At 39.4% G+C, this 26,326-nt stretch overlaps 2 protein-coding genes across 2 annotated transcripts; one reads left to right on the forward strand and one right to left on the reverse strand.

Annotated features, from left to right (window-relative positions):
• Positions 1-5,215: 5,215 nt before the first annotated feature.
• On the reverse strand, positions 5,216-14,104 carry chrnd (cholinergic receptor, nicotinic, delta (muscle)). The gene is made up of 12 exons (XM_072690124.1): positions 14,047-14,104; positions 11,118-11,263; positions 10,376-10,420; positions 9,677-9,786; positions 9,424-9,579; positions 8,757-8,869; positions 8,234-8,434; positions 7,287-7,398; positions 7,073-7,187; positions 5,733-5,943; positions 5,505-5,623; positions 5,216-5,398 (listed from the first exon to the last, which is right to left on the reverse strand). Exons 1-12 carry the CDS (start codon positions 14,102-14,104, stop codon positions 5,216-5,218), a joined length of 1,569 nt encoding a protein of 522 aa, XP_072546225.1.
• Positions 14,105-17,375: 3,271 nt separating this feature from the next.
• camk2n2 (calcium/calmodulin dependent protein kinase II inhibitor 2) lies at positions 17,376-19,921 on the forward strand. The gene is made up of 2 exons (XM_072690138.1): positions 17,376-17,893; positions 18,456-19,921. The coding sequence occupies exons 1-2, from the start codon at positions 17,725-17,727 to the stop codon at positions 18,524-18,526; spliced, it is 240 nt and encodes a 79-aa protein (XP_072546239.1). The 5' UTR covers positions 17,376-17,724; the 3' UTR covers positions 18,527-19,921.
• Positions 19,922-26,326: the final 6,405 nt, after the last annotated feature.

The raw sequence follows: 26,326 nt of genomic DNA on the forward strand, positions 1-26,326 counted from the left end.
TACTGACACTATCTGTGACACACTCTCAGGTTGACTTGATGTGGCTGAAGTGAGTGTGCTGCAGATATCACTGAACAAGGTCCCAGGCTGAGCCGGCTAGACCAAAACTAAGGCTGCCTCTCCACTGGAACATGTATAATTAAATCCTTCAAATTCTGCAATACTTTCTCTTTCATTGCTCCCTCTCACTAACACTCCCTTAGCTTAGTTCTATCCTGATCAACCATACCTATGGAACTAATGCAGAGATAGAATTGAGAAGATTACAAGGAGACATGCAAGATTAATGTATTTGCTTTCAGTCTCACGCGGTTAAAGCAGCATTATGCAAGAATTGATTGAATCATTTCTTGATCCTGGGCTCCCCCTACAGTCAGGAAGTGGAATTTGCCTCTTGAGACACCGATAAGGGACACACTTAACACATGCATTTTACTATCACTATCAGGATTCAGATTCAGTTTCTGAAGTGAACAAAGCATGTCCGGCTACTCTCTTACAGGTCACTGGAGCATCAACATGATTTTCAAGCTGTTATTTTAAGGTAAAAATGTTACATGGTGTTGCTTTAAAGCGTTGATATGTTGATATGATAATTTCATGACAAATGGTCCAACAGTAATGTCCCACTTCCTGAAATAAAATCTTGTGAAATCAATGTAAATCAGAATGACACATTAAAATTTGTCCTACTCTGGTAAGGTTACCGTTCCAGAGAGTCAACCTTTTCCTACTACAGCAAAGATATAGAGTGTATCAGTAGATCCACATGAATTCAACACTGACAGACCATCAAAACATGAGCGCTAAACTAGTGCAATACTACAATCTAGTGGTTACAAGATGCAATATGCTGTGGAAGAAATTCTTTTTAAGCAGTACAAAATGCAAGCATTCTGTTTAAGTAATATTTCCAATATATTTTAGCATTTAAATATTAAATTTTTGTTAGAAACGTCTATCTTGCATTTCAGTACCAGTTTTTACATGTCCTCATCCACTTAGCCCATCCATTCATCCTAAAAAAAAATTAAAGGGACCATCTTAAGGACCAGTTCATTACTTTTGGGATTGAGTGAACACACAGTAAGTTTCGGCTTCAGCAGAAAAGCCTGAGAAAATGGCGGACAAAGCTGTTTGTAAGCCATAGCAGCAGAATACTTAAAAATGCCTAATATTTCAAAAGCATAATATTTGATTTTCTGGGCATTAGGTTGTAAACTTATTCATCTGTAATGGGACTGCTGAAGTTCATTTCTTTACAGTGCCAGCTTACAGGTTAGCTAACTAAAAGCTCCATGGCTAACAACAACAAAAATTAAGACGATGTACCACAGTTTTAAACCAAAGCTTATTGACGGACGAAGACGACAGACAAAGCAATTATTTATAAGCTTTATGCATGTTATGTTCAAAATTCACAGGACCAGCTGGCTAGAGGAGGCTAAGCAAGCCGCAGGTGGGTGCATTTTAAATAAGACGAATGCTTCCCTTGCCCCCTATTTCCATTGCGATGCATATATAGCCATATGATGAGCTTTCAACACATACACTAGTTTCTAGTGCAGAACCATTCACTGGGCTAGAGAAAACTACTACATTGCAGTGAAATTTATGATGTAATAAGGTATCTACCTCATTAGAGCCTTTTTCAATTTTATTATTTTTTTTATTTCACCGCCAACCTTCAACATACACAGGAATGTCACTAGTGCACCTCACAGTTACCTAATAGAACATCTCCCCTTCTCTGCAATAGTTATGTCAACAACATACACTCACATATCAACTTATTAGGCCTGTTGAACTACTACTGGGTAGGCACGAACTCTAAATGTGGTACACTCATTGAACTCATTGCTCTACTCATGAAACCAGATTGAGATGACTTTGTATTTGTGACATGTTGCTTTATGATTCCTAAAGTAGCCACTAGAACCTGGGTAAAATTGCACATGGTCAGCAACAGTACTCAAATAGGCCATGGCATTCAAGTGATGATCGAATGGTATACATGTGTGCCAAGAAAGCATTCCCCACACCATTATGCCACCTCCACCAGCCTGCACTGTTGACACAAGGCAGGTTGGGCCCATGAATTTAAGCTGTTGGTGCCAAATCTGTGTGCCTCAGCGGAAATCCAGATTGATGATATCAGGTGACAATTGTCCAGTCTTCATTAGTCTAGTTTTGGTGAACCTGTGCCCACTGCAGCCTCAGCTTTCTGTTCTTGGCTGATAGAAGTGTAACATGAAATGGTCTTCTGCTGTCGTAGCTCATCCACCATACGTTTGATGTGTTGTGCTTTCTGAGATGCTTTTCTCTTCACTTAAAACAGTTTGGTCATTCATCAACATAGCATTTCTGTCCACAGAACATGTGTTTTTATATTACACCATTCAGAAGAAAACTCACTGTGTCTGTTTTCCCCAGCTTTCCATGCCTGGCTCTTTCCATGTTTAGGCTCTAGGGATCACTAAATTACTGTCTGTTGTGTAAACTCTTTGGACAAGCCTCAGATTTTGTACCGTCATCCAGGGATAGTGGTGGCTTTCTGTCACTTTCTACCAGCAGGCTGCAAACATTGACTTTACAGATGGTTTTTCATTAGACAGCGTCACTCTACCCTCTACCCTCTTGTAGGAATGGGCTTGTCTTTGTACAATCTCAGACTGATCTTTTTCTTATGTTTTTAGGCTTCTTACTGTGAAAGATGTCCATTCGAAGGATATTGACTTGCACAGCAGTGTCCATTTTGACGGTGGTTGCAGTGCCATAGACAGACGTGTAACCTGACATGGTTTGACGTGTTGTGCATTCTGAGATGCTTTTGTTCTCTCCACATTTTTACAGAGTGGTTGTCTGAGTTACCACAGCCTTTCTGTCAGCTCAAACCAGTCTGGCCATTCTCAGTTGACCCCACTCATCAGCTTCAGAGACCAATTTTTTTAAATTGTTGTGCCGTTGACTTCCAGTTGTGCTGTCCACTTATCTGTGGGGCTGCCTTTGTCCTCCACTGACTCTTTTTTTTAATGCTGTCATTGGTCTCTTGGCCTTGCTCGTTCGTTGTGCATATTTTTTTCTCCACCTCAGAGAGACATTTGGCCTATGTTTGTTACCACATGAGTCACATTATTGGTTTTCAATGTAGTGGTTTTCCTTTTCCTGATTCTGCACCAAATCTACTGCTAATTTAAGGTGGCATTGAGAGACTGTAACTCTAACTTTGAGAGACTGTGACTCTAACTCTAACTTGCTGAGTGTATGATTGGTTATTAGTTGTATTTTTCCAGTCAGCTGCAGAAACAATTTGGTAATTGTTCCTAGGTGTGCAGTAGTCTTCAAACCTTTCCATAACTGCTGCATAGATGTCTCTTTCTTTGTCTCCTAGCATCAGAGAGCAGTAGTGCGATCTTTCAGCAGTCATTTTCTCTTCTCCAGACCTATCGAAAGCTCAAAACTTTACCACAAGCTTAATAACCACAAGCTTTCATTCATCCAGCATTGTCATTCTAGTGCCCCCTGCTGTTACTTATCGGTGCATTATAATTAAATCCTTTTATATGTACGGCTTCCTTGGAGGGAGCAGCTGCTTTGACGCCTCCTAATTTTCATCCAAACTATGCACAGCTGTGTTCTTTATAGAGAAATCGTACTTCTGCCTATTGCCAGTGTATCTCAAAGGCAACACGTTAGGCCTAAAGTGTCTTATGAGGCACTTGCATTTAGTTGAAGGAGAAACCCTTGAACTGTATAAGACAGGACACTACAAGACTGGGCCATAGGTCATGGTATGCTGGGAGTTTGTTTTCAGCACTATTACCACTATCACCATTATATGAGTGAGAGTGCTTTTCTCTATATAAGGACAATTGCTATGAAAGAAAGTAACTTATGTTGATCAAGGATGTGCATCATATCAGCATTCAAATGTTATCAGAATTACAAATATTAAAAATATTCAACAAAAATGAGATGGAATTCCGCAAGGCTCCATTTTACGACTGTTAATATTTACACTATTCATGTTGCACTTGACATTTGATGTCAAATCTGTTATCTCTGTTATTCCTAGTTTATAGTTAATAGATCTGAATAGTTGAGTCAGATCTATCATTTGACCCACATATAGCTAATATTACTATGACAGTGGTAAACTGAGATGCTGATGCTGTCGTCCTGTCGCTTGCACACAATTACTGAGGTTTGTGGACAATGGAATGGATGGGCGCCAGTGTTTCTGGGTGCTCCCATGTCTGTTTTACCTTCTGGCTCTCATCTGTTATAGTCAGATCTGCCAGAGTTGTTAATCACACTCTGATAATGTAATATCTTTATCTTCTCCGAGTTAATGACTGCCCACTTGTCCCACCTGACTCCGATGGAAGACTGAGCCCTGGGCTTCCCTGTTACCTGCATCAGACCAACTGCCCACCCTCAAGACTGCCTACTGGGCTCTCCTACTACTGCCATCAGATCAACTGACCCCCCTCCTGCTGCTGCTAACTTCCTGCTGACTATGTTATGGTTAACTAAAAAATATTTTTTTTATTAAAAATACTTTTTATTAATAATTTATAAGTAGTTCTGACCAGAGGAGGATTGTTATCTTCAAGGTTTCCTCCTCCTGTCCTAAGGGAGTTTTTTCTTGCCACTGTCGCCTTTGGCTCGCTCACCAGGGTTTTTTATGTTTATGTATTGTTGATCTCTTGTCTTGTTACTGAATTCCTGAAAAGCTGTTTTGGAACAATTGCATTTTTGAAAAGTGCATTACAAATACATTCAAATTAATTAATTAATTTGAACAAATTAATTAAATTGAACTTATGTTTCTGATATGCTACAAGATATGGACAGCTGCATATGTTATTGAACAGGAGTAGCGTTGAAGCCATTAGGAAGCGACTTGCAGTGGGTGTAGGTGCCAGACAGACATGTCTCTCTGAAAGCTTTTGAAGCTTTTGCATGGTCACACTCATTTGCTTTCACTGAGATGGAACAGCATAAGACATGTTCAGCAGGAGGCAGTTGATAGCAGAAAAGCCTTAAAAACAAACACAGTTTCACAAGGAATTTATTCAGTGTAAATCCTCAATATATATATATATATTGAGCAAACCACGTTTAGATTAAATCATGCAAAAACTTTCATAGAATTCATTTACAGGAAAACAGGAGTTACATTAGCTACACTAGTCATGAAGAACCAGTGGGATCATACAAAGCGTTTGTCAGCCTCTGTGTAGGTGAAGGTGTCACCCTCAAATGGCAGAGGAGGAGGATGGTTGTAGTTGCCCATCAGGAAGATGCAAATGGTTCCAACAGTCATAATGGGAGTCACAATGTAGAAACACAGCCGGTCCACTGTTCTGGCAATCCCGCTCCAGTTGTCCTTTTCCTGGTATGGGTGTTCAGAGGTAATCATATTAGTTTACTTAGCAACCTCTACAAATTTACTACAGAAGGTTAAAACCAAATCTAACACCAGTGAACTCAAACCTTACCTCATTATAGTCGTTCTTGTTATGCATGTGCTTGACAATGTAATTGGCTCCTTCCACGGCTGGCTTCATCTCACTGTACAGCTGATCATTCACGTCATTGTCATTGCTGGCCTTGTGCGCTGCAAAAAGAGCTCTCCTTTCAATGTTTGCAAAAGTATTAACACTTGCTAACCGTACCAGCACATACTAACAACTGAAGTAAAGGCATGCCCATACTGTACACTGTACCTGCAGTGGGTGTTGGGCGGGTTGCAAGGCCATGCCTTTCAGACTGCTTTTCAAACATCAGCTCGCTCCGTGACTTGACGCTGTAGTATTCCTCAGCCTTAGCAATGTAGCCCACAGAGCTGGAGCGCCGCGGCAGAGCCCCCTCCCAATTGGGCTCACTCTCAGCAGGACGGGACATATGCAACAGGCGAGGCAGCTTCTCTAGAAAGAACTGGGGAAAAAAAAGACAGGATAGAGAGTCATTAGGATTCAGATACTACAGATTTTACAGATCCATCTCCGTTAGAGTTGCATCAACTATTCAGGTGTAAAAATGCATCCATGCATTGTGATGTCTCAGACTAAATACCACAATTCAATGGCACCACTTCTGAATATTAAAACAAACTGATTAGAACATTATTCTGCAAAATATGCAGTGCATGAAATTTATTTGAATTTGGTTTGGTTTTATTGAAATATGGGACAAAATAAAAATTTACAAAGTGTTAAAATGTGACTACCACAGACAGTAATTTCAGTGAATTTCCTTGTACTTACAACTAGGGATGCACCAATCTGGCTCTTTTAGTTCCGATAGCGATATCAATACAGATACATAAACTTTGCATATCGCTCAATACCCGATACCATTGCTGAATTAATAAGCCGTGTACCGCACCACGTGGGAGAGACTTAAGACATTATATTTGACTTTATCATCACTTTATATAACAAATTAACACATAGATATAAATGTACTAAATTGCCATTTGTCATTTATTTATTTGCACATTTAGTACAGTCTCACACCACCAAATTAAAGTGAAAAAATTTGTTCCATGGTTCGGCCTAATTATCCGAAACCCAATCCAGCTAATTTTGTTCATATCAGGACCGATATCTGATCTTAATATTGGATTGGTGCATCCCTACTTACAGCAAAACAACTTTCTTACAACTTTTTTTTGACCATATGCTACAGATAGGAACTAAATAGGGACTAAATTGAAAAACGCTAAAAATAGGGATGGGATTAAACAGAGAAACATTGAGAAATCATTTTTGTTTGGTGTGTTGTTTTTATTGTCTATTTCACTATGTAAAAATGTCCTCCAGTCACCATTCCCTGAATGCACTGCACACTGTAAAGTAATTGCTAATGAAATTCAGTCATATGCTGTGAGATTCTCCTCTAACCTCTAGTTTAAGAGGTACACATTTGCTTTTCTACAGAAAAGTTGTTCAAACGGCTGAATGTCTAGTGTGGACTGAAACACTAACAAAATGTTTTCAGTAAAACTATTTAAAAGACTACTTCAGTGCAGCAAAGGCCAAAAATTCATCTTAAGTTCACTAACCTCCTTGGTCCACTGAGTCATGACATGGGTGCTGGGGGTCCGGAAGTGGAGATTCAGCACGATCACACAATTCAGCACCACCACAGTGACCAGGACCATGATGAACATAAGATACCTGCAAGATTCAAACCCAGTGCTCATCCACTGTTTGACTTCCAAATATTTTAACGCTGTTTTAACAATATTCTGTGAAGACATTCCTCATTTTACTCACTTGACGATTAAGGGTACTGCCATGGAGGTCTCTGGTAAACGTTGTGATATCAGCAACAAGAAGACAGACTGGGCCAAGAGCACAGAGATGGACAAGGTCATTTTCTCACCACCTGGATGGAGTCAGAAAACAACCTTTTTAGCATAACCACAGGATTTTACACTGTATGGACCTATCATTCATTGTTTCTTTCACAATCAAGGGCATTAATAAGTTTAGCCTGTTTTGTTGGAGAAACTGTCTCTACTGTCCAGAGAAGGCTTTCTACTAGATTATGGAACATTGCTGAAGGAATTTGATTGCATTCAGCGACAAGAGCATTCTTGAGGTCAGAATCTTGGCTGACCACCCCACCCAATTTCAAAGTTTTCCCCCTCTAGCTCACACCTGGCATTAGGCGTAATGCCAAAAGATCATGTTTATCAGCTCCAGAGAGTCCTATTCTATTGCCAGTACTTCTCTACAAGTGCAGTTAATTACTGTTTGTTCAGCTTAATTGAAACAGTAGTCAGAGCTGAGAAAGAGATGTAATAGCTGCATAGTTATAGGAAAGCTGTAGTTTTCGCTGTGCAATGCCAAGTTGGCCATAGGGGTGTCAATGGACCCAATTTGTTGCTGTGCCCCACTAAAATCAAGACGGTAAAATGCCAATTTTGTCCTGGATTGCTGAGCAGACCCACAGGACACGCCACGCAAAATCACCACAGGCACTACATTTCCCATAATGCCCCAGCGTCTTTCCAAAAGCTTGAGCAGCTAACGCTTTCAGTCAGAGCCAGTTTATTTCAGTAATGGACATAAGTAAATAATAAAAAATAAATAAATCAGACATGCAGCAGACACTGTAATGATAGCTCATAGCTGTATGTATTAGCCATATAAACTACCCAAAATACATATTAGACCACCTCAAGATTCTGAAGGTTCTGAGTCAAGATGCCACTTACTGTCAGCCGGCAGGTAATAGACCAGCGAGGCCATGAAAGAAATGAGCACACAGGGAATGATGATGTTGACGATATAGAACAGAGGCTTGCGCTTGATGATGAGGTAGAAGGTGATGTCCTGATGCTTGTTGCTATCCATAGGGATGTTCTTGTAGATGTTCCTTCTGGCAGGCCTGTGAATGATCTCCCACTCGCCATTTTCTGAGGAGAGGGAGAGCAACAGAGACAGACATGGAGAGATCTGTTGGCATGTCCGCAACATAGGCACCACCTGTTTCAGAGATTCCCTTCTGTGCATTTAAAGAGCCGCTCAGGCAACTTCCAGCATGCTTACTAACCAACTCTAAATAGGACTCCTCTCTTATTCAGTACTGGGCAAAGGGGTGGAGTCATTGAATTATTATTATGATTATAGAATCATGTGTTAACTTGCATAATTTGTTTACCATTTGTATTCTGTATTATTCATTCATGGATATGCCAGTTCCACCAATTCATGATGTGACATGCCAGTCATCCTTACCAGTGAATCCTTCAGGGTCAATGATGATCCATTCCACCTTGTAGTTCGTTCCTGGCGAATCCTCTTCTTCTTTCAAATGTAGACTAATCTCTTTGGCATTGTAAGTTAAAGAGCTGGAAGGCAGTGAAACGTTTGACAAAAGTAATTGTTACCTAAGTTGAAGATTAAAAAGTATTGGGACACCTGCTCATTTATTGTTTCTTCCGAAATCAATGGTGTTATAAATAGTTTATCCTGGAGTAACTGTCTCTACTGTCCAGGGAAGGCTTGCTACTGGATTCTGCAGCTTTCTTGAGCATTAGTCCAATATGATCACCACCCCACCCCATATTCAATTGCCCAACTCATCCCAAAAGTATTGGATAGATCATCATCATTTCAGACAGTTCCATTGCTCTACAGCTCAATGCTGGACGGGGGTTACACTGATCTGGCCCACAGCTGGCATTATGGCATGGTGCCATCAAATTTCATGTGTATCTGCTCCAGATTCTCCATTCCTATTAAACTGACATCTTTACAGGGACTAGACAACCTCTGTGTGCATGTGCATTTGCATATGTGTCAGCTGAATGCATTCATTAGAAGACGTGTCCACAAACATTCGGACATATAGTGTACCTTAGTATGTGAGCCATTGTTTATGGTAAACATAGATGTGTCTCACCTGAACTTTAGGGTACAGTTCTGCCAGTCGAAAGGAAAGTAGTGGACATTGATGGAGCAAGAGCTACGGAAGATAGCTGGAGGCAGCCAGTACACAAATCCACTGGGGTACACCAACACATTACAGTAGTAGGCCACCTGGAACTGGGCATCATTGCTAATGTAGTGAATAAGAAGAATAATCAAGCTTACAAATCATTGAATTTGCACTGTCAAGAAGGCAGAAGAACAGGAACACAGAAGTGATATCTTACTTGTTTTCTAAAACTATCTCTGGAAGCCACACCATACTAGGAGGGAGGCGAAGAACATCAATATCGTCAAACTCTGATGCATTCCATGCAAGCCGGTAGTCAGTCCAGCCCTAAGAGGAATTGACAAAAAATTGACAAATTGTGTACAGCAGTTTTCTAAAGGTCTTGTTTTTAAGGGTTCTTAATTAAGCTGTGCGGTTCTGGGAGGAGCCATGACAACCTTCGGTCTCGGTCTCAGTCTTAAGTCTCAGCCTTAAGTTACCCTCAATGTGCAGGTTCAAATGTCTCCACGAGACACCAGAGTACCAGAGGCCTGGAGGTTCAAATGACATTCCACTGTATTCTGCCACTAAATCTGTGCTGTCCAAACAACACCTCTTATCTCCAGAACAGGAGCTTTACTAAAAAAGATGGGAATAATACAAAATTGAAAATTACTGTAACAAGATTGTGTTTCAAGTAATCCTAGACTTAAAATATGATATCTAAACTTTCTGGTCAAACTGTTAAAGTTTAAAGCCAAAGAAATCTGTATTGACTAAACAATTCCTATACAGAGGTTAGAATCCTGATGTTTTAGAAAAGGGTGTTAAATATGTTTTTCTTGGTGATGTATAATTCTTACATTATACAGAAAAAAATGTGTTCCAAAATATAGTCTAAATCCGAGCTTAAAGAGGGTCTGAATGCTTTACTTACATGGTCCATCCACACATTTGTCAGTAGCGTCTCATCAACTTCATTCTGTCATAGAGACATCAGTAAAACAAACTAAAGAGGCGTGTCTTAATGCAAAAGATGTGTCTTAATAATGAGTTAAATAAGAGGAGCTTAATGGTATTGGAGGGAAATAGACTCAGAATAGACTAGAATAGACTTGCCAAGTCCTTCACAAACCCCTATCAGGGAAAACTGGATTTCCATCTCTTTTTTTAAATGAAGAGCTTCAAAGTAACGTATTAAAAGTATCTATATTTAGACATACTCAAGCATTTAACAGAATTTTGAAATAATTAAATAAATATTATTTTAGAACTTTAATGCTGGATACAAGCAAATCACATTCTACATTAGAGACATAAGCAAGTCTTCTGCTTCAACATAATAGAAAAGTCCAACACACAAACACTGCATACACATCTGCATTAGGGAAGATGGAAAATGTTAGTCTTCACACAGAGATAAATTACAATATTTTATTTAGATCATTATTAATTTCCTGTTTTAATGTAAGAATGGATAAATGGATTAAATTCCCAAAGTACTAGAAATGGAAACTTCGGGTCTGGTGCCTGGGGTGATTTTTACTTTCTGGACCTAAATCTTCCATCTCTACAAACTACAGGTACAGTCCAAACCCTCCAAAATAATACTTGAATACATCAAGAAAGTTAATTATATGACCATCAGCAAATTGTAGCACATGGTTTAAAACACCCACTAGAGAGATGAGGTTGGAGAGTGTCAGTGCCAGGTAAATGGTCACGGTTTCATCTTTGTTTTGCACCGGCCGCAGTTCTTTGTTGTAGCCGCGCTCTTTAAACAGGTGGTTGATGAGACGCTCTTCCTCATTTCTGCCACTACATCCTGTAAATAGCATACAGACAAATACACACACTGCCCTGTACAGTAAATAGGAACTAGTTACATTTACTCTGTTACATGTGTTTCAATAAAAATGTACATGCATTTGTACTCCTGTGAACGTTTTAACATTTGATACTTTTACACACACACACACACACACACACACACACACACACACACACACACACACACACACACATGTAGAGTAGCTTAAACCCAGACTCAAGCCAAAGTATTGCTGCCTCTGTGAAATAACTCAAGTTGAGGTAAAAGGACTTTCACAACTTGAGAAGAAGCACAAACTTAAAGAGTTACTGACTATCAAAATGACTGAAAACTGCAGTGGACCTTCTTAGTATATCAGAAAAATAACTTAAGAACTTAAGAACTAAAAATAAATATGAAACCTGAAAAATGAGAATTAACTAAAAAAGGTTAACTGAAGAGTTAAGTTCAGTTTGGTCAAAGGAAACAGATTACCTCACTTTTTTAATACATTAACAAGTTCACTCTACTCTTCTAATTTTATTTTAAGGAGACTGTTACACTTTGTTAACAATAATAGTATACATTACAATATAGACTTGTGTGCTTATTTTTAAACAAACTAAAATAATTCAAACAACTTAATTAGCTGTTAAAAAGTAGAAGATTTCTTGCTTATTACTTAAAATAAAATGTTTGATACTAATCTTTAGAACTAGTGTAAAAGTTTGACTTTTTGTTTGTATACTTAAATTAATTTGTTAATTTACTGAGGCAAGTAAAATTAATTGATTACAGTTCAATAAAATAAATAAAATTTAACTAGAATTTAACTCAGCACTACTGTATATTACCATCCTCACTCTAATATACTTAAGTAAAAGTATTATTATTTAAAGATACTCAGGAGGGCTACCTGAGTGCATGTAGTTGAGTAAATGTGACAAGCTCCCCCTCATACCTGCTTATGCTCAACTATATTTTCCCCCAGTTCCACTTTCCTGCTTTTTCATTAGTTCTTCTCCAACCACTTATACCAACTTTTTCTCTGTTTAATTTCATTCAGTGCTGTTGGTTTCCCTCTTGGACTGGTTTGCTGTATTTAGACCAAAAAGAAAATCATGGATAGGCCTATGCAGACAAATGATGTTATGATATACTAAGCTGTTCCACAACTGTTCTCTGATGAACTTAATACTAACTCAGTTTTTAATCTGATACCCTTCTCTTCTTTCAGCTACACTCATTTTTACACTAGTCCAGCCACCTGTGCACATTAGCATATATGAATTGCAATTCACAGCCCGATCCTGAGTCCTTTTGTGGCTTAATGAATTGTAATTGTAATTCATGGCCTGATGCTCAGTATAATCAGAAGCAAATGAACTAACACTATGTTGCCTGAGCTTCTGCCTTCTGAGATCTTAATGAGCAATTGTGTAGCAGCAACATCTTTCTTAATTTACTCAGAGGACTGTGGTCAGTGTATACGACCTGAATGCTAACTAACTGCTGGAGGGATTCAGGCTGCACTGTTCCCCCATGACTAAACCCAATCTACCTTGTTGCTCTGCCTAGCTGGAGGGGAATATTTCAATAAGCAAGGAAAAGATAATGCAGCATTCTAGCTCTGTCCGTAATGAGACTGTGGGGGTGGACAATGCCCAGTCAGATTACAGTTCAGTCTTTCTAAAATACCACTGGAAAGAGTTTTTAGTGAGAAACTCAGGGCAGTTGAAACAGCACTCTTAAAAATTAAGGCTCATGAATGGTTTTAAGCTTGGATGTACTGTTCTGTGGGGGATAATGAATTGATGTAGATCTTTTACATTCTAAAATATTCGATTGTTCTGTGGAAATGAACAATGTGAAGCGATCTGGACTTTGGAAACTGAAGAGGTAGGTGAGCAAAAACGCACAATGTGTAAAGCAGTATAAATAAAGTAAGCCTAAAATGTAACCCATAATCTAACACACCTTGTGCATTTAATTGTAAATAACAAATTGAGGTTCTTGTTTCTTGACTCTGAAATATTTTATGGAAAACCTGTAATTGATATAGAATCTTAACACTGAAGGGTTTCCACAGAACCAAAACAGCTTCTTCCATGAAATCTCTTCATTGAATTATTTGGACATTATTATTTCAGTCCCGGAAAACTACAGAGACTGGAAATCCATTGTGTATCAGGGTCTGCCTATCATGTTTGACCAGGTCTAAAGAAATGATCAACAATCTGCAAACTCTAGAGAAACCTGTGAAAACTGTTGCTACAGTTGCTTTGGAATAAAAAGGCACAATGTGTGAACTAGACTAGTATCATAGGCCCTAACATGCAACCCTAGCTTGGTGCACACTTGTTAAAATAATGTATTTTTGGCTTGGATGAATTGTATATGAAAATCATTTCAATTTCTTAGAGTTATTAGATTACAGGTTTATAAAGGTCATTCATACTCACACATTTGAATCAAAATGTTTTGATTGAAGCACCAAAGGTGGTTCTGCAATGGTACGGCTCTAAGGAGCCCTTTTGGGACACACAGTTGGCCATAAATCCATTTTAAGCTGTACAAGCAACAGGTCTGTAGCTAAGGGGACACAGTAAAGCTGATTTCTGCTTGCTTTTATATATAAAACTGTATATTAGTATACATTCTATATAGCGTATTTTCCCCCAGCATGGTAGATGGTTATTTAAAGACAGTGAGGCTCAAAGCCTTATCCACAGGAGCAGACGGGGTTAGTAGGTCACAGTATGAGTGGAGTTAGAATATGTTCGATTAGTTGGACGTACCTGCCAAAAAGAGGAAGAACAAAAGCCCCAAACACAGCCCGAGAACACAGCTCCCCATCTCAGAGCAGTTTTGTGATTTACTCTCGGTGTTCTTGCTGGGATTGTGTGGACCTCTGTCTGACTGACAGCAGCAGGTGGGGAAACAAACCTCCCCCAGAAAAAAATAGACATGCGATCTGTCACTTCCGCAAAGAGGTATGGTGAGAATTAGGTGGTGGGGGGTTGGGTGTGGATAGCAAGGACACTTGCAGTTCCACTAATAACCACACATCATCTATTCACTTTAATGCACTGACCATGATCACCTATTATTATTGATCATCTATTATTAAATTATTTCACAAACAGAGAGTGCAATCAATCACTTTCAAAACTGAACAGCTAGTGCACTCATCTGCATCTATCCCAATGAAAAGTCTGTATGAAATCTATGAAACAGTAATAAGATACGATAACATATAAACAATAATAATGTTTGAAATCCATCACACAATAATGACCCCATGTGGACATAACACGTGAAAATGTGAAATAAGTGTGTTGAATACTAGAAAATAGCATAAAATATTTGATGATGATGATGATGATTATTTTTATTATTATTATTATTATTATATGACCATAATCAGCATGTATTCCCTATATCATAACAGTAAAATCTATATCTATATGCAATCTATGAAACAACATTACAATGTTTGAAATCTATCACAAAATAATGACACCATATAAACATATCAGTGAAATCAGTGAACTAGAAAAAAATATTGAACCACTTTTCTAATCTTTAAAGAACCTTGAACAAACATGAAAGTATGAGATTATTATTATTATTATTATTATTATTATTATTATTATTGTTGTTGTTGTTAGATAACGAATTAAACTGCCTCTCAAAAATACAGGCATATACATGTAGCATTTTAAGAAATTACTTATATTCAGAAAATATAGAGCTGCAGTAGAACATCTTAATACTTCCTGCATCTATAAGCATCAGGACTGAAGTCTATTATACTCAATATATGCGAAATAAACCCAATGCTCACTTTGCTAGTCTAGACAGTGCATTAGGGAGGAGGCAGTAAGAGAGGGGAGAGAATTCAGAGAACTTGCTGCAGTTCAGGCAGCTTCTACTCATGGTGGGAAGCCAGTCCCCACTCTCTAATGAGTGGAGCCAGCAATGATAGATGACAGAGTTAATAGGGAGGTGATGGGGTGGTGGAGGATTGAGAAGACTTGTCAAAGACACATGAACAAGTTAAAGGTGACACCTATAGGGAGGAGGGGCTTCAGGCATGTTTCCTCTCCCAAAATGTAGATACGTTCATAACATCACTAAAAAGAGAATTATAGGGAACAGTAAAGCAACACAATGCAATAAATGTAATCACAAATAAGAGTTACTAAGTATAAATTGCAAAATTCAACCAAAAGGTAAGTTACTTTCCTCACTACAGAGCACAAACGCATCAGAATTCTAATGAAATGTTACCTACTATTCACAACAACATAGTTTGGCCTGGTAGTGCAGCATTTCACCATCAAAGTTCAAAGATATATAGCAACTCTAAACAAAGATCTCTACAGTTTTTCATTTAATTAAGTGGGATCCTTTTCTTGCAACAGTAGGTCAGCCCTAAATGAACTGCCTGCCTGTGTTCAGTTCAATTTCTTACTGGGCAGTTCAGAGGAGAGGCAGCAGATGGCGCCAAAAGACTGGGATGGGGGCTTCTGCGACCCCATGCAGAGCAGGCAAAAGGCAGGAGTGTCAACAGCTGTTGTTTTCGTAGGCTACCCTTCTGACCTTTACCCCGTCTAAGTGAGATAAAGGGGGTGAAAGTAATTTGGAGAGAGTGTGTATTTTTGCTGGCGTAGCCAAGAAACACTCTAATGCTGAATGTGCTTCAGTATTGAATTAACGTACAGCAGAACAGCTGGACACAAATGAGTGAATTTAAACCTTTCTGTGGGATGTTTTTGTGTGTATGTGTGAGTGAGTGTGTGAGTGAGTGAGTGTGTGTGCGAGTGAGTGTGTATGTGTGTGTGTGTGTGTGTGTGTGTGTGTGTGTGCCAGTGCTAACCAAGGTGCTGAAATCTCTTGCTCAGATGCAGTAAGAAACATGGCCATGCTCAGGCAACCGGCCGAGCTGAGACCTGATGAACAGATCAGGCACACACTCAGCCTGTCTAGTCACTGTAGAGAAATACTGCCAATAGAATAGGACTCTCTGAAGCAGAAACACACGAATCTCCTAGCACCGTGTCTAATGCCAGGCATGGGCTAGAGAGGTATATATCCCCCGAGTGTTGTGTGGACTGTGGAGAAGCTGAGCTGTGTTTTCTGAAATAAAGGTAAAGGTGCACGTATTTGTCACTGAACAGTGTACAGCGAAATGTGTCCTCCGCATTTAACCCATCTGGTAGTGAACATACACTCACACACACGTTAGGGGCAGTGAGTACACACACACACACACACACACACACACACACACACACACACACACACACACCCAGAGCAGTGGGCAGCCAACTCCAGCGCCCGGGGAGCAGAGAGGGTAAAGGGCCTTGCTCAAGGGCCCAACAGTGGCAGCTTGCCGAGCCTGGGAATCGAACCCACAACCCTGTTATCAATATCCCGGCGCTCTAACCGCTGAGCCACCACTGCCCCTAATGATGAAATGATGATGAAATGATGAATGCTCCATCCAATACTTTTAGGATGAGTTAGGGAGTTCAGGATGAGGTGGTGTGGTGATCTTCCAACATTCTGACCTCAGCAAAGCTCTTATCTCTGAACGGAGTCACCTTACTGCAAACTCTCACTGCAGTGCCTTCCCAGTAGCTCTTTTCTTGATTTTGACTTGATTTTGGAGAAACAAAAGCAGGTGTCCCAATACTTTTGTCCATATTGTGTTTGCACTTTACACTCACAAATTTCCAGATTCCTCATGTCTAACAATGGCTCTTCAAAGAAAGGGTTCCAGTAGCATTGAGACTGAGTGGCATATATGAAAGATTCTCGACATAGAGAAGAACCAGGCTATACTGAAACCCCCCTGAAAACCATCTTTTTTTTTACTTGCTTGCTTCTTTTTGTCACCTTTATTAATTAAAGGCTACATTGGAAGGAAAGCAAAGGTGTGCTGTGTCGCATCAGTAGAGTCAGTGGGGGTCGCTGGTGGGATATTGGAGCTCTTCACAGGTTGTTGGGAACCTAATCCACCCAGGCGCAGGTTGTTTTGTTCCCCTGCTGGCCCCGCCCCCTCCTCACCCGGATGAATGACTTCACTTTTCCGTCTGGGTTTCCTTTATGGTCTCGGGATCTCCCTGCATTTTTCACACGAGCTCCGCCGGCGCGCGCGCAGTCCGCTCACTCCCTCTCTCCGTCTCACACTCACTTACTCTCTCCCTCGCTGTCTCTTTCTCACTCTCGCGCTCAGAAGTCCAGATCGCCGAGAGCTCTGCGCTCCTCCAACCGGTTGATTTGCCCGTCATTTTTGTTTTTACGCGGGAAAGACAGCAGCCCTTCAGCCAACCTTCCCTCCGTCGCACGTCGACTCTGAACACGCTGTTAGTTTAGTCCAGTTGTGTAAAAGTAAGAGAGTGTGTGTGTGTGTGTGTGTGTGTTTTTTTTCAAGTCCATCTCTCTAGTTTGAGCCCCTCTCCATCGCCATGTCCGAGGTGCTGCCTTACAGCGAGGGGAAAATGAGCGGCTACGGGGGGGATAACGATGTGAGCCAAATTTCATTCAGCTGCAGGCTGCAGGACACCAACTCGTTCTTCGGAACGTCGCAGTCCAAAAGACCACCAAAACTCGGGCAGATCGGCAGAGCCAAGCACGGTGAGTAGATGAGGAGAACCATCGCTGTCGTAGGAAAACCTCGGATAGTACTTAGCCTACACTCTTAACAGTGTTAAGGGGTTAGAAAGGGTGAAGTTACCACTTTCCTTAACGTCCTCCATTCACTGGACGATTCTTGAAGAACTACTGTTATTAATGAGATCCTTTTAGAAGTAAAAAGGTTCCAGGATGAGCCCTTACATAAGATGAACCCTTTTTCTTTGAGAGTGTAGGACAATAGGGGGAAAATATTGTTAAGTAATTTTGGCTCATTTTGATTGGTCCATTCGATGTGAATTGGAAAAAAAGGGCACCTGGCGTTTTCATATGACAGCAAGGATATAAAGATATTCTCCAAGAGTCCAGATCTCAAATATTCCCTGCAGATAACTCTTCAACAGTCCACCTAAATTCTCATTTTTACCCTTTTCCTACAATATATGTGTCTATGAGGTTCCTCTATGAAGTGATGGCATACAGTTCAGTCAAACTATCATGTTTATTGTATTGTATGTACAGTTGGCCTTTTTAATATTGAGTATACGTTTCCTTATTTCCGCAGTGGTGATCGAAGATGACCGAATAGACGAAGTCCTCAAAGGCATGACAGACAAGTCCTCCCCAGGTGTTTAAACCCCGCGGAACGATGCCTCGTCAACGTTTTTCTTTTTCAGTCACCGGTTTGAAGCACTTGTCGACTGTGCATGTGAGCAGTGAGGAGCAGCCGAGAAGGTTTTTTAGGAGACTCGAAGCCAGGAGGAGGAGATGCTGAGAAAGACGAGGAGAAGGACGAAGAGAGCGACGCTGGTTTGAAGGGGGAGGTTAGCTCAGAGATTTGCAATCGAAGCTGCTGGCAATTCTCCAACCCAAACCCATTCCAAACTAACAAACAAAAAAGAAACACTTGAAGAAAGTTTACCAGCTCTTTTTTTGTCTTCAGTCCTCATTCAGCCCCAGCAGATGAGAGAAGCAGTGGCCGGGTTTGACATTGCATCACATTTGAAGTCGTCTGAAGCCCTGTTCTCACAGATCTCTGCAGGCTTCAGGTTCTCCGGCTGAAGGGGAGCTGTCCGTTTCAGCACCACGCATTATTTCCAAACCCATCAATGCAGTGTTCTTCCCTTGCATGGAAAAGGCGAGCTGCATTGCAAACAAGAAGATGCCAGTGCATTTTCCTTCACGCAGAGCGTGCACCAACTCAAGCCCCAGAAAAGCAGCAGGCTAAAGGAAGATAAAAAATAAAGGGGGTTTTGTTTTTGATAATGCCAGCAAGGATGGTCTGAAGAAACATGGAGTAATAATAACAATAATCACAGTGATAAAGGACAAAGAAGGAGGATATCTTGATTACTTTGTTCCATCTCTCTTTTGTCATTTTTAAACGAATATTTAAGTTTGGCGTCGTGTATATAGTAATACTATCTCTCTGGTCTCTTTGCATGAACTTTAAGCTCTTGTGCCAATGTGGGTGTTTCCACCACTCTTATAAAAAATCTAAAAACCCAGGCACGCTTCTTTTTACCGAAGTTCATATTTGTATTTTTATAACTGAATATTTGTTACCTAAGATGATAGTTTGACGTGGAGTATTCATCAACAGGCAGAGTGTGTGGCCATTCAGAGGCATAAAATGATCTCATTGAGTATAATATCTCATAAACAGACAAAGTGAATGTTTTCTGGGGGCTTTTGCACACATTAACACGTTACCCTGCTATTGCTTTCTCATTACTTGGTCATATATTCTCTGTTGATGAAGGAGTCATTACAGTTTTAGTTCATTGTACTTATTTATCAAGGTCAGAAAAGTTTTTTTGGGGGGGGCAGATTGTTTTTATTATTATTCATTTTCATTTTTTTAATTCTTTTGAAAAGGTCTATACATGGTTTGTCGTGCATGAACCTTAATGTTTTCCAAAATGACTAAACATTTTATGAAGCAAAAAATTTACACAGGAATGAACCATTGTGTACAATGATGCCATATCACTGTACTTGGTGAATTAATAAATGGGGACAGAAGCTGTCGAGACTGTTCATTGGTTCGTTTTTTTGACTCCAAGTTTGTCTGGTGTGCTGCGCAGAAACAGAACAGAATGGTACACTAAGGTAATAAGATTTTTTTCTATTATACAGAAATCATAAATAGGAAAACAGTGAGATCACTGACTGATCCTGAAAATCTTTATTTCTCTTGTTAAGGCTTTTGAGCTACTCTTGAGCATGACATGGTATATAAATAATGTTTATTATTATTATTATTATTATTATTATTAATAATAATAAGTCATAATGAACAGAGAATATGTATACATCAAAAACATCAAGCTACAAATAATATGCACACTATAAGCATTCTTACATGAGCAGTATAAGCAGTCCCATTTTTTTCTTAGTTTGTTTTTTAAACAATCATTGTTGCAAAGGATACACAAATAATATGATGAAACAGATTTTTTAATTGTGGCATGCTAAGGTATTTTTATCACAAATAACAATAACAATAACAGCAAATGAATAGCCATATTGAAAAACGGAGTAAATATATACGTATGATATATATATATATATATATATATATATATATATATATATATAACATCTGAGAAATAACTGTATGGACTAGATTATAACCCACAACAGTGGATGGATGCACCCTAAAACTATGCAGATAGAAAAACAGTAAATATCTTTACACACAAAGCTCCACTGTTGCAAAAAAAGATTACACAATAAAGAAAACAAGATTGTGCACAATAAAGGTTGTGTTAAAACCATATCAACTGACACTGCAGCACAAAATATTCATGCACAACTTTTACCACTTTCCAGGTCACCCCATCTGTTAATAGGGCTGAGGACCTGTGGCCCTTTATTGCTAATGATCTTGCTAACTCAACCTGAAGATGCAGGTACAGCTCAGCAAGCTGCAGGCAAGGACGCCTTATGGAGGGGAATTATTAATTGAGCATGTTGCCAGAATTGTTAATTGTGAGAAAATATCTTTTCATGGGAACCAAAATCCTTGTTTGATTTCTGCTGTTGTAACTTGTTAAGTGAGTGGAAGATGAACTGATCTCTAGGACTACCTAGATAACTTTTACCAATGTCTCACCCTTAAGGAGCTTAATTAGGGCCATGGCATGTTGACAGCCATTATTGGAAAAGGCTTATGCAAAGTTTATTCAAACCTGGTCCCAACAATCAGCAGTCATGGGATTCTCTAAGCAACTGCCTAACAAAAATGCAGGAAAGGTACAGAAGGCACAGAAGAATGGTGGTGGTCACCTTGAGGTCTGAAAGACCAAGAAAACCTTCCAAGATAAATGTTGACAGGATTGATAGGAGATCAAAATCAAGCCCCTCTCTGACTTCAAAGATGGTAGACTGCAAAATCATGGTACACTGTTCTACTGTGCAGCAGCACCTTCACTTATATGACCTTGAACAGTCATTAGAAGAAAAAACGTTCCTGCATCCTCAGCACAAAATTCAGCATCACAAGCCTAAAACAAATACTGGCAAAATATATGCCTTTGGCTGGATTGAGCAAAGGTATGTCTAGAGTAAAAAGGATGCAATCATGCTTGTGCTTGTGCTGCAGCCAGTGGCACTATTAGAAACATTTCACTGATAGAGAAAAAATAGATTTAATTCTATTTAAATATAGAATTAAATCTATAAAAATCACATAATCTGTATTACAAAGTGAAGTATTTACAGATATTTACAGCAGAATAATGCAATAATACAATCCACAATGAAATACCTCAAAAGGGGCAGGCTAAATGTTTCACCATGGTCCCTAAAGATGATATCAAACAAAAATACTCATAAAACTCTTTGCTGGCTTCAAAAAGCCTTTATGAGCTTTTATAAGCTGCAATACTTAATTATTTTAAGACCATACAAGATGGAAATGAAGAAGTGATCTTGATTAAAATACTTCAGAAAGTTCAATGCTTCAAAGCTATGCTTTATTAAATCAGTTAGCTATTTACAGTAAGAGAAAGTCTAACAGCTAACGGAGTAAAAGATAAAGTAAAATTAAAAGTTATCATATTACTAATAATAATAATAGATAATGATAAAATGTTGATGAAATATATCATATTTAATTAAATGCCTTTTAAAAATCAGGTCATCTTTTACTCGGTTAGCTATTTACAGAAACAGAAAGTTTGACCTGGGATGCCCAGGCTCTTGCATGCCACTGTACTCACTTGCCTACTACCAAAAAACGCCACAAAAACTAAAATAAAAAACACAACTCAGCTTTACTGTAATCTATAAACCCATCCCATGAGTAATTTCACTATTAGCACTGCAGCTGCAACAAGTACACTTAAAAAAACAGAAACAGGACTGAAGTTGATATAAATTGTTAATAATCGGAAGAATGTTGTAGGTTGCTTTCTGTCAAGCAAGTATCAATAAAAGTATTTATTTGACTTGAATAAAACGTTATTTTACTTTAGTTAAACTGACTAAAATTATTTAGCAGAAAAATGAAGACAAACAAGAAGAAGAGGGAACATCAAAGGAGGAAGAGGAACATCAAAGGATAAAGTTGGCCAGTAGAAGTAGCAGTAGATGGTAAAGAAGAAGAGGGGAAGGAGGAGGAAGACGAGAAGATGAAGGCACTTACTAGAATGAGAACAAGAAGGAGAAAAAGAAAAAGAACAAGAACAAAAAGGAGAAAAAGAAGGACAAAATGTAAAAAACAAGAAGGAGTGAAAATGTAGAAGAACTTGAAAGTCCTGGACACGAAGACAATGAAGAAGACCAAAATAATGTATAGACATTTTATAACAATGTAAATAACAAGTAGAAAATGGAGTAAAATATGATGCAGAAGAAGAAGAAGAAGAAGAAGGAGAGGTAAGAAAGAAAGAGAAGCAGTAAGTAGTATTAAGTGAAGGAGAAGTGAAAGGACAAGAAGAAAAAGAAGAAGAAAAGGTCACTATTAGAATGTTTGATATTTAGGTATATTTAGGTCATTTGTCTTCACCTGACTGAACTTTCACTACTCTACATTTTTTACCATTAGGCCAGTAAGGTGACTGAAAGCAAGATAACTGCTAGAACAAACTGCTCTATGGAACACAAAAGACCCACAGAGTATTAGAAATCTGAGCGCTGTATGAATAGGGCACGTCTGCAAGCTGTGGTGAAGAAATGACTCATGATGTCTCCTGCGGGCATTCGTTTGTTTCTTCAGATCTGTGTTCTGAACTGGATCTTCACAATCACCGCTGAGATCATCTCACCAGGTTGTAAGATTAGAAAGTGATCTGAATGAAATGTCTGTCTGGGTCCTGGTAAATAAAACTGTGAATGAATGACCTGTTATAGAAAGCAGTTATAGACGTTTTATAGTTGCATTATGATGATCTTTCTACCCCAATTTGGAAAACATGTTTTAGCTAGTAGGAGCTTAACCAAGCATCTTATCAAGTCTTGTAAGGTCCAGACACACAAGCTGTCTTGTTGTAAAGTGTTTAATCGACAAAGTCGTATCATATCATTGAAGTGACATATGTCAATTATACAAAAGTTTGTGGACACCCCTTCTGGTGGCTACTTTAAGTTGTATCCCTTGCTGACACAGATGTGGAAATGCACACACATACAAAGCTTGACAAGTCCCTGTGGTGAAGTACTGCCAATAAAATAGAACTCTCTTGAACTTATTAAGGCAATACCTAATGCCAGGCATGTGCTTAAGGGATATAAAGCCCCTCAGCATTGAGGTCCTGAGCAGTAATGCTCCAAAATCTAGTAGAAAATCTTCCCTGGACAACAAAAGCAGGGTAAAGATGTTTTTTTTAAATATTCTTGATTTGGGAAGAGACGATGAATGATCTGATTTGATCTGATTTGATTTGATTTGATTTGAATGATCAGGAGTCCTAATACTTTTGTCCATATAGTGTATGTTAAAAACAGTGGCATTACATGACATAATTTATTGAAAATCTATTTTTAAAAGTGTAGAAAAATAGTGTTTAGTCTGTGCCTCTCTGGCATGGTCAGCAATCATATCCCATCAAAGTCCATCAGTATTCTCATGAGGATCCAGAGGATTAGCGTGTGTGTGAGTATGTGTGTGCGTGTACAGCGCTTGAGACCTTGTTTGCTCTGCACTTATGTAACAACACAAAGGACAAAAACAGTCAACTGCTCAGACCTACGCTAACTACACTCCTATTGTATGTACACCCATCAGCCATTTAATTAAAACCACCTGCCTAATATTATGTAGGTTCCCCTCGTGTTGCAGATCTGACCCTTTGAGGCCTGGGTTCGACATCACATAGCTAGCAGAAGCTTTTCTATGGAACTGAATCAGATGGGCTAGCTGTCACTCCCCACACACAACAGTAAGCATCAGGCACCTATGGCACTGTTGATGGTGCACCAATTGTCCTTCCTTGAACCCCTTTTGGTAGGTACCAACCACTGCATACTGCAAACACCTCACAGGACCTGCCTGATGTTTTGGAGATGTTCTGACCCAGTCACCCGGCCATCATAGTTTAGCCCTCAACAAAGTGGTCATATTCTTGTGCATGCCCATTTTTCCTGCCTCCAACAAATCAACTTTCAAGACTGGACTGTTCACTTGCTGCATAACATCGTCCACTCTTGGCAGGTGTCATTGTAACAAGATGGTCTGTTATTCACTTTACATCTTTGGTTTTAATGTAATGGTCAATCTGACTGTGCTATACACCTTAATTATCTAGCACTGAATTCAAAGAACTGCTGCAGTCAAGGAGCCTCATTTTAATGAACAGTCCATGCTATGATCCCAACATTCTAATCTTAATCATAGCATGCAGCCAAATCGGTTAAACATCACACAATCTGCTGCCCCCTAGAGACTTTCACGCGAGCTGTAGATGCCTTAATAAACACCACACGCAGGAAAATAAGGCGCGTGAGACAGGCTGTACCAGTTTGATAGGAGTTGGCCCTGTGAGCTGACAGGGCTGCGCTCCAGAGCAGATCATCATTAAGCGTTTTGAAACTGTCACTAGTGGTCTGATTAATGCATCGACAGTGCAGACTGAGGGAGTCTAGGAGCCGCTGCCAGCAGCAAGTCCCCAAACATCTGTACAACTGACTGAACGGGTGAATGAAAGGGAGAAATCAGGGTGCGAGATGAGAGGAAGCCAATTAGAGCCATCGGTTCAAAACGGCTCCAACGGCCTCACACCGCGCACGTCATAACAAGAAATGAAGGATCTCCCTTGGAGTGCAAGGCTGAGAAAGGCTCTTTGATGTTTTCTGTCCCAAACGTGAGCTGGTTCACTTGTTATTCAAAGAAGGTCTCTGAGTCAGTATACAATATCCACATTTTGAGCATAGAAATAAAGCCTACAAAATGTGTAGAAGGCCGGATTAGCGTTGGAAGAGCTATAAGGACTGGCCGCTCCGCATTTCCACGGTAGGATGTTGGAGACTAGTAAAAAAGCAAATTCTCTTGTTGAAAAAGTCTCCTAAACACTGTTCCCTACATAGACCTCTGAGGTCATGCATTATTCCGTAGTCAAATTCCTGTTCATATTAGGATCTCTGTGTCAACAGAAGGTGTTCATTATCAAGGTTTACTGGTCCACAGTGGATCGCTGATTGCTCAGTACTACTCGGCAGAGTCGTCATTCCCTTCTGGCATCAATGGCCTGTGGGGCACCACTGTTGAGAGGTATGTGGGAGGAAACCGGAAATTTTATGGAATGTTCTAGAGCCGCCGTAGTGAGGGTGTACTGAGAAAGGACACATTAAGTCTCCCAACAGCATAACAGAATATAAATATACAGGTATATTTAACATAGTATAGCAATCAGATTGGATCAGATTTTAATATAGATGATATTCTACCCATTTAATATTATTTTTTCTAATCATTTTAGTCATTTTAGATATTATTATTACAATTCTTTTCTTTTTGGTCAATTTTTTTGAGCACATTGCTCTGTCTCTTGGGCCAAATGCTAATGCAGCAAAAGTATTATGTGAAAAGAAGCCATTTTTCCAAGCCAAATTTCTGGGCCGTCAACACTTTAGTCTGCAGCAATGCTTTACAGACAATTCAACATTTCAGATCTAAAAACTTATCCACTTCTGACTTTTGAGAATGATATGATTAAGCTGTGTAACTCCTAGAGCTAGAAAAGCTGTCTAGTTGGAGAACGAATTGATAGTAGAAGAGCAGCTTGTCTTTTCTAGCAGCTGGTGTTCACAAAAAACTGCTAATGACACATCCTACGCATAAGCACTTAGTCATCAATTTGCACTTTCTTTTATCAATACGTGAGCATTTGTTTGTGTGTGTGTGTGTGTGTACTGCCATTGCTGCTCTTCCCCATCTGTGTATTCTACCAGATGTCCCATTGTGACAGATACACTAGCTAACTAGTTACTAGT

Source organism: Salminus brasiliensis, chromosome 1 (genome assembly GCF_030463535.1).
Source record: "Salminus brasiliensis chromosome 1, fSalBra1.hap2, whole genome shotgun sequence".
NCBI classification, from domain to species: domain Eukaryota; kingdom Metazoa; phylum Chordata; class Actinopteri; order Characiformes; family Bryconidae; genus Salminus; species Salminus brasiliensis.

Bases quoted from the DNA above. Each gene is read 5' to 3' on its own strand.
- chrnd (XM_072690124.1), bottom strand. From the start codon at position 14,104: ATGGGGAGCTGTGTTCTCGGGCTGTGTTTGGGGCTTTTGTTCTTCCTC. The intron at 8,870-9,423 runs GTGAGACACATC...ACTGCCTTCCAG, and splicing joins AACTGTACCCTAAAGTTCAG to CTCTTTAACTTACAATGCCA. The intron at 5,944-7,072 runs GTTAGTGAACTT...TTTTTTCCCCAG, and splicing joins TGACTCAGTGGACCAAGGAG to TTCTTTCTAGAGAAGCTGCC.
- camk2n2 (XM_072690138.1), top strand. From the start codon at position 17,725: ATGTCCGAGGTGCTGCCTTACAGCGAGGGGAAAATGAGCGGCTACGGG. The intron at 17,894-18,455 runs GTGAGTAGATGA...TTATTTCCGCAG, and splicing joins GATCGGCAGAGCCAAGCACG to TGGTGATCGAAGATGACCGA.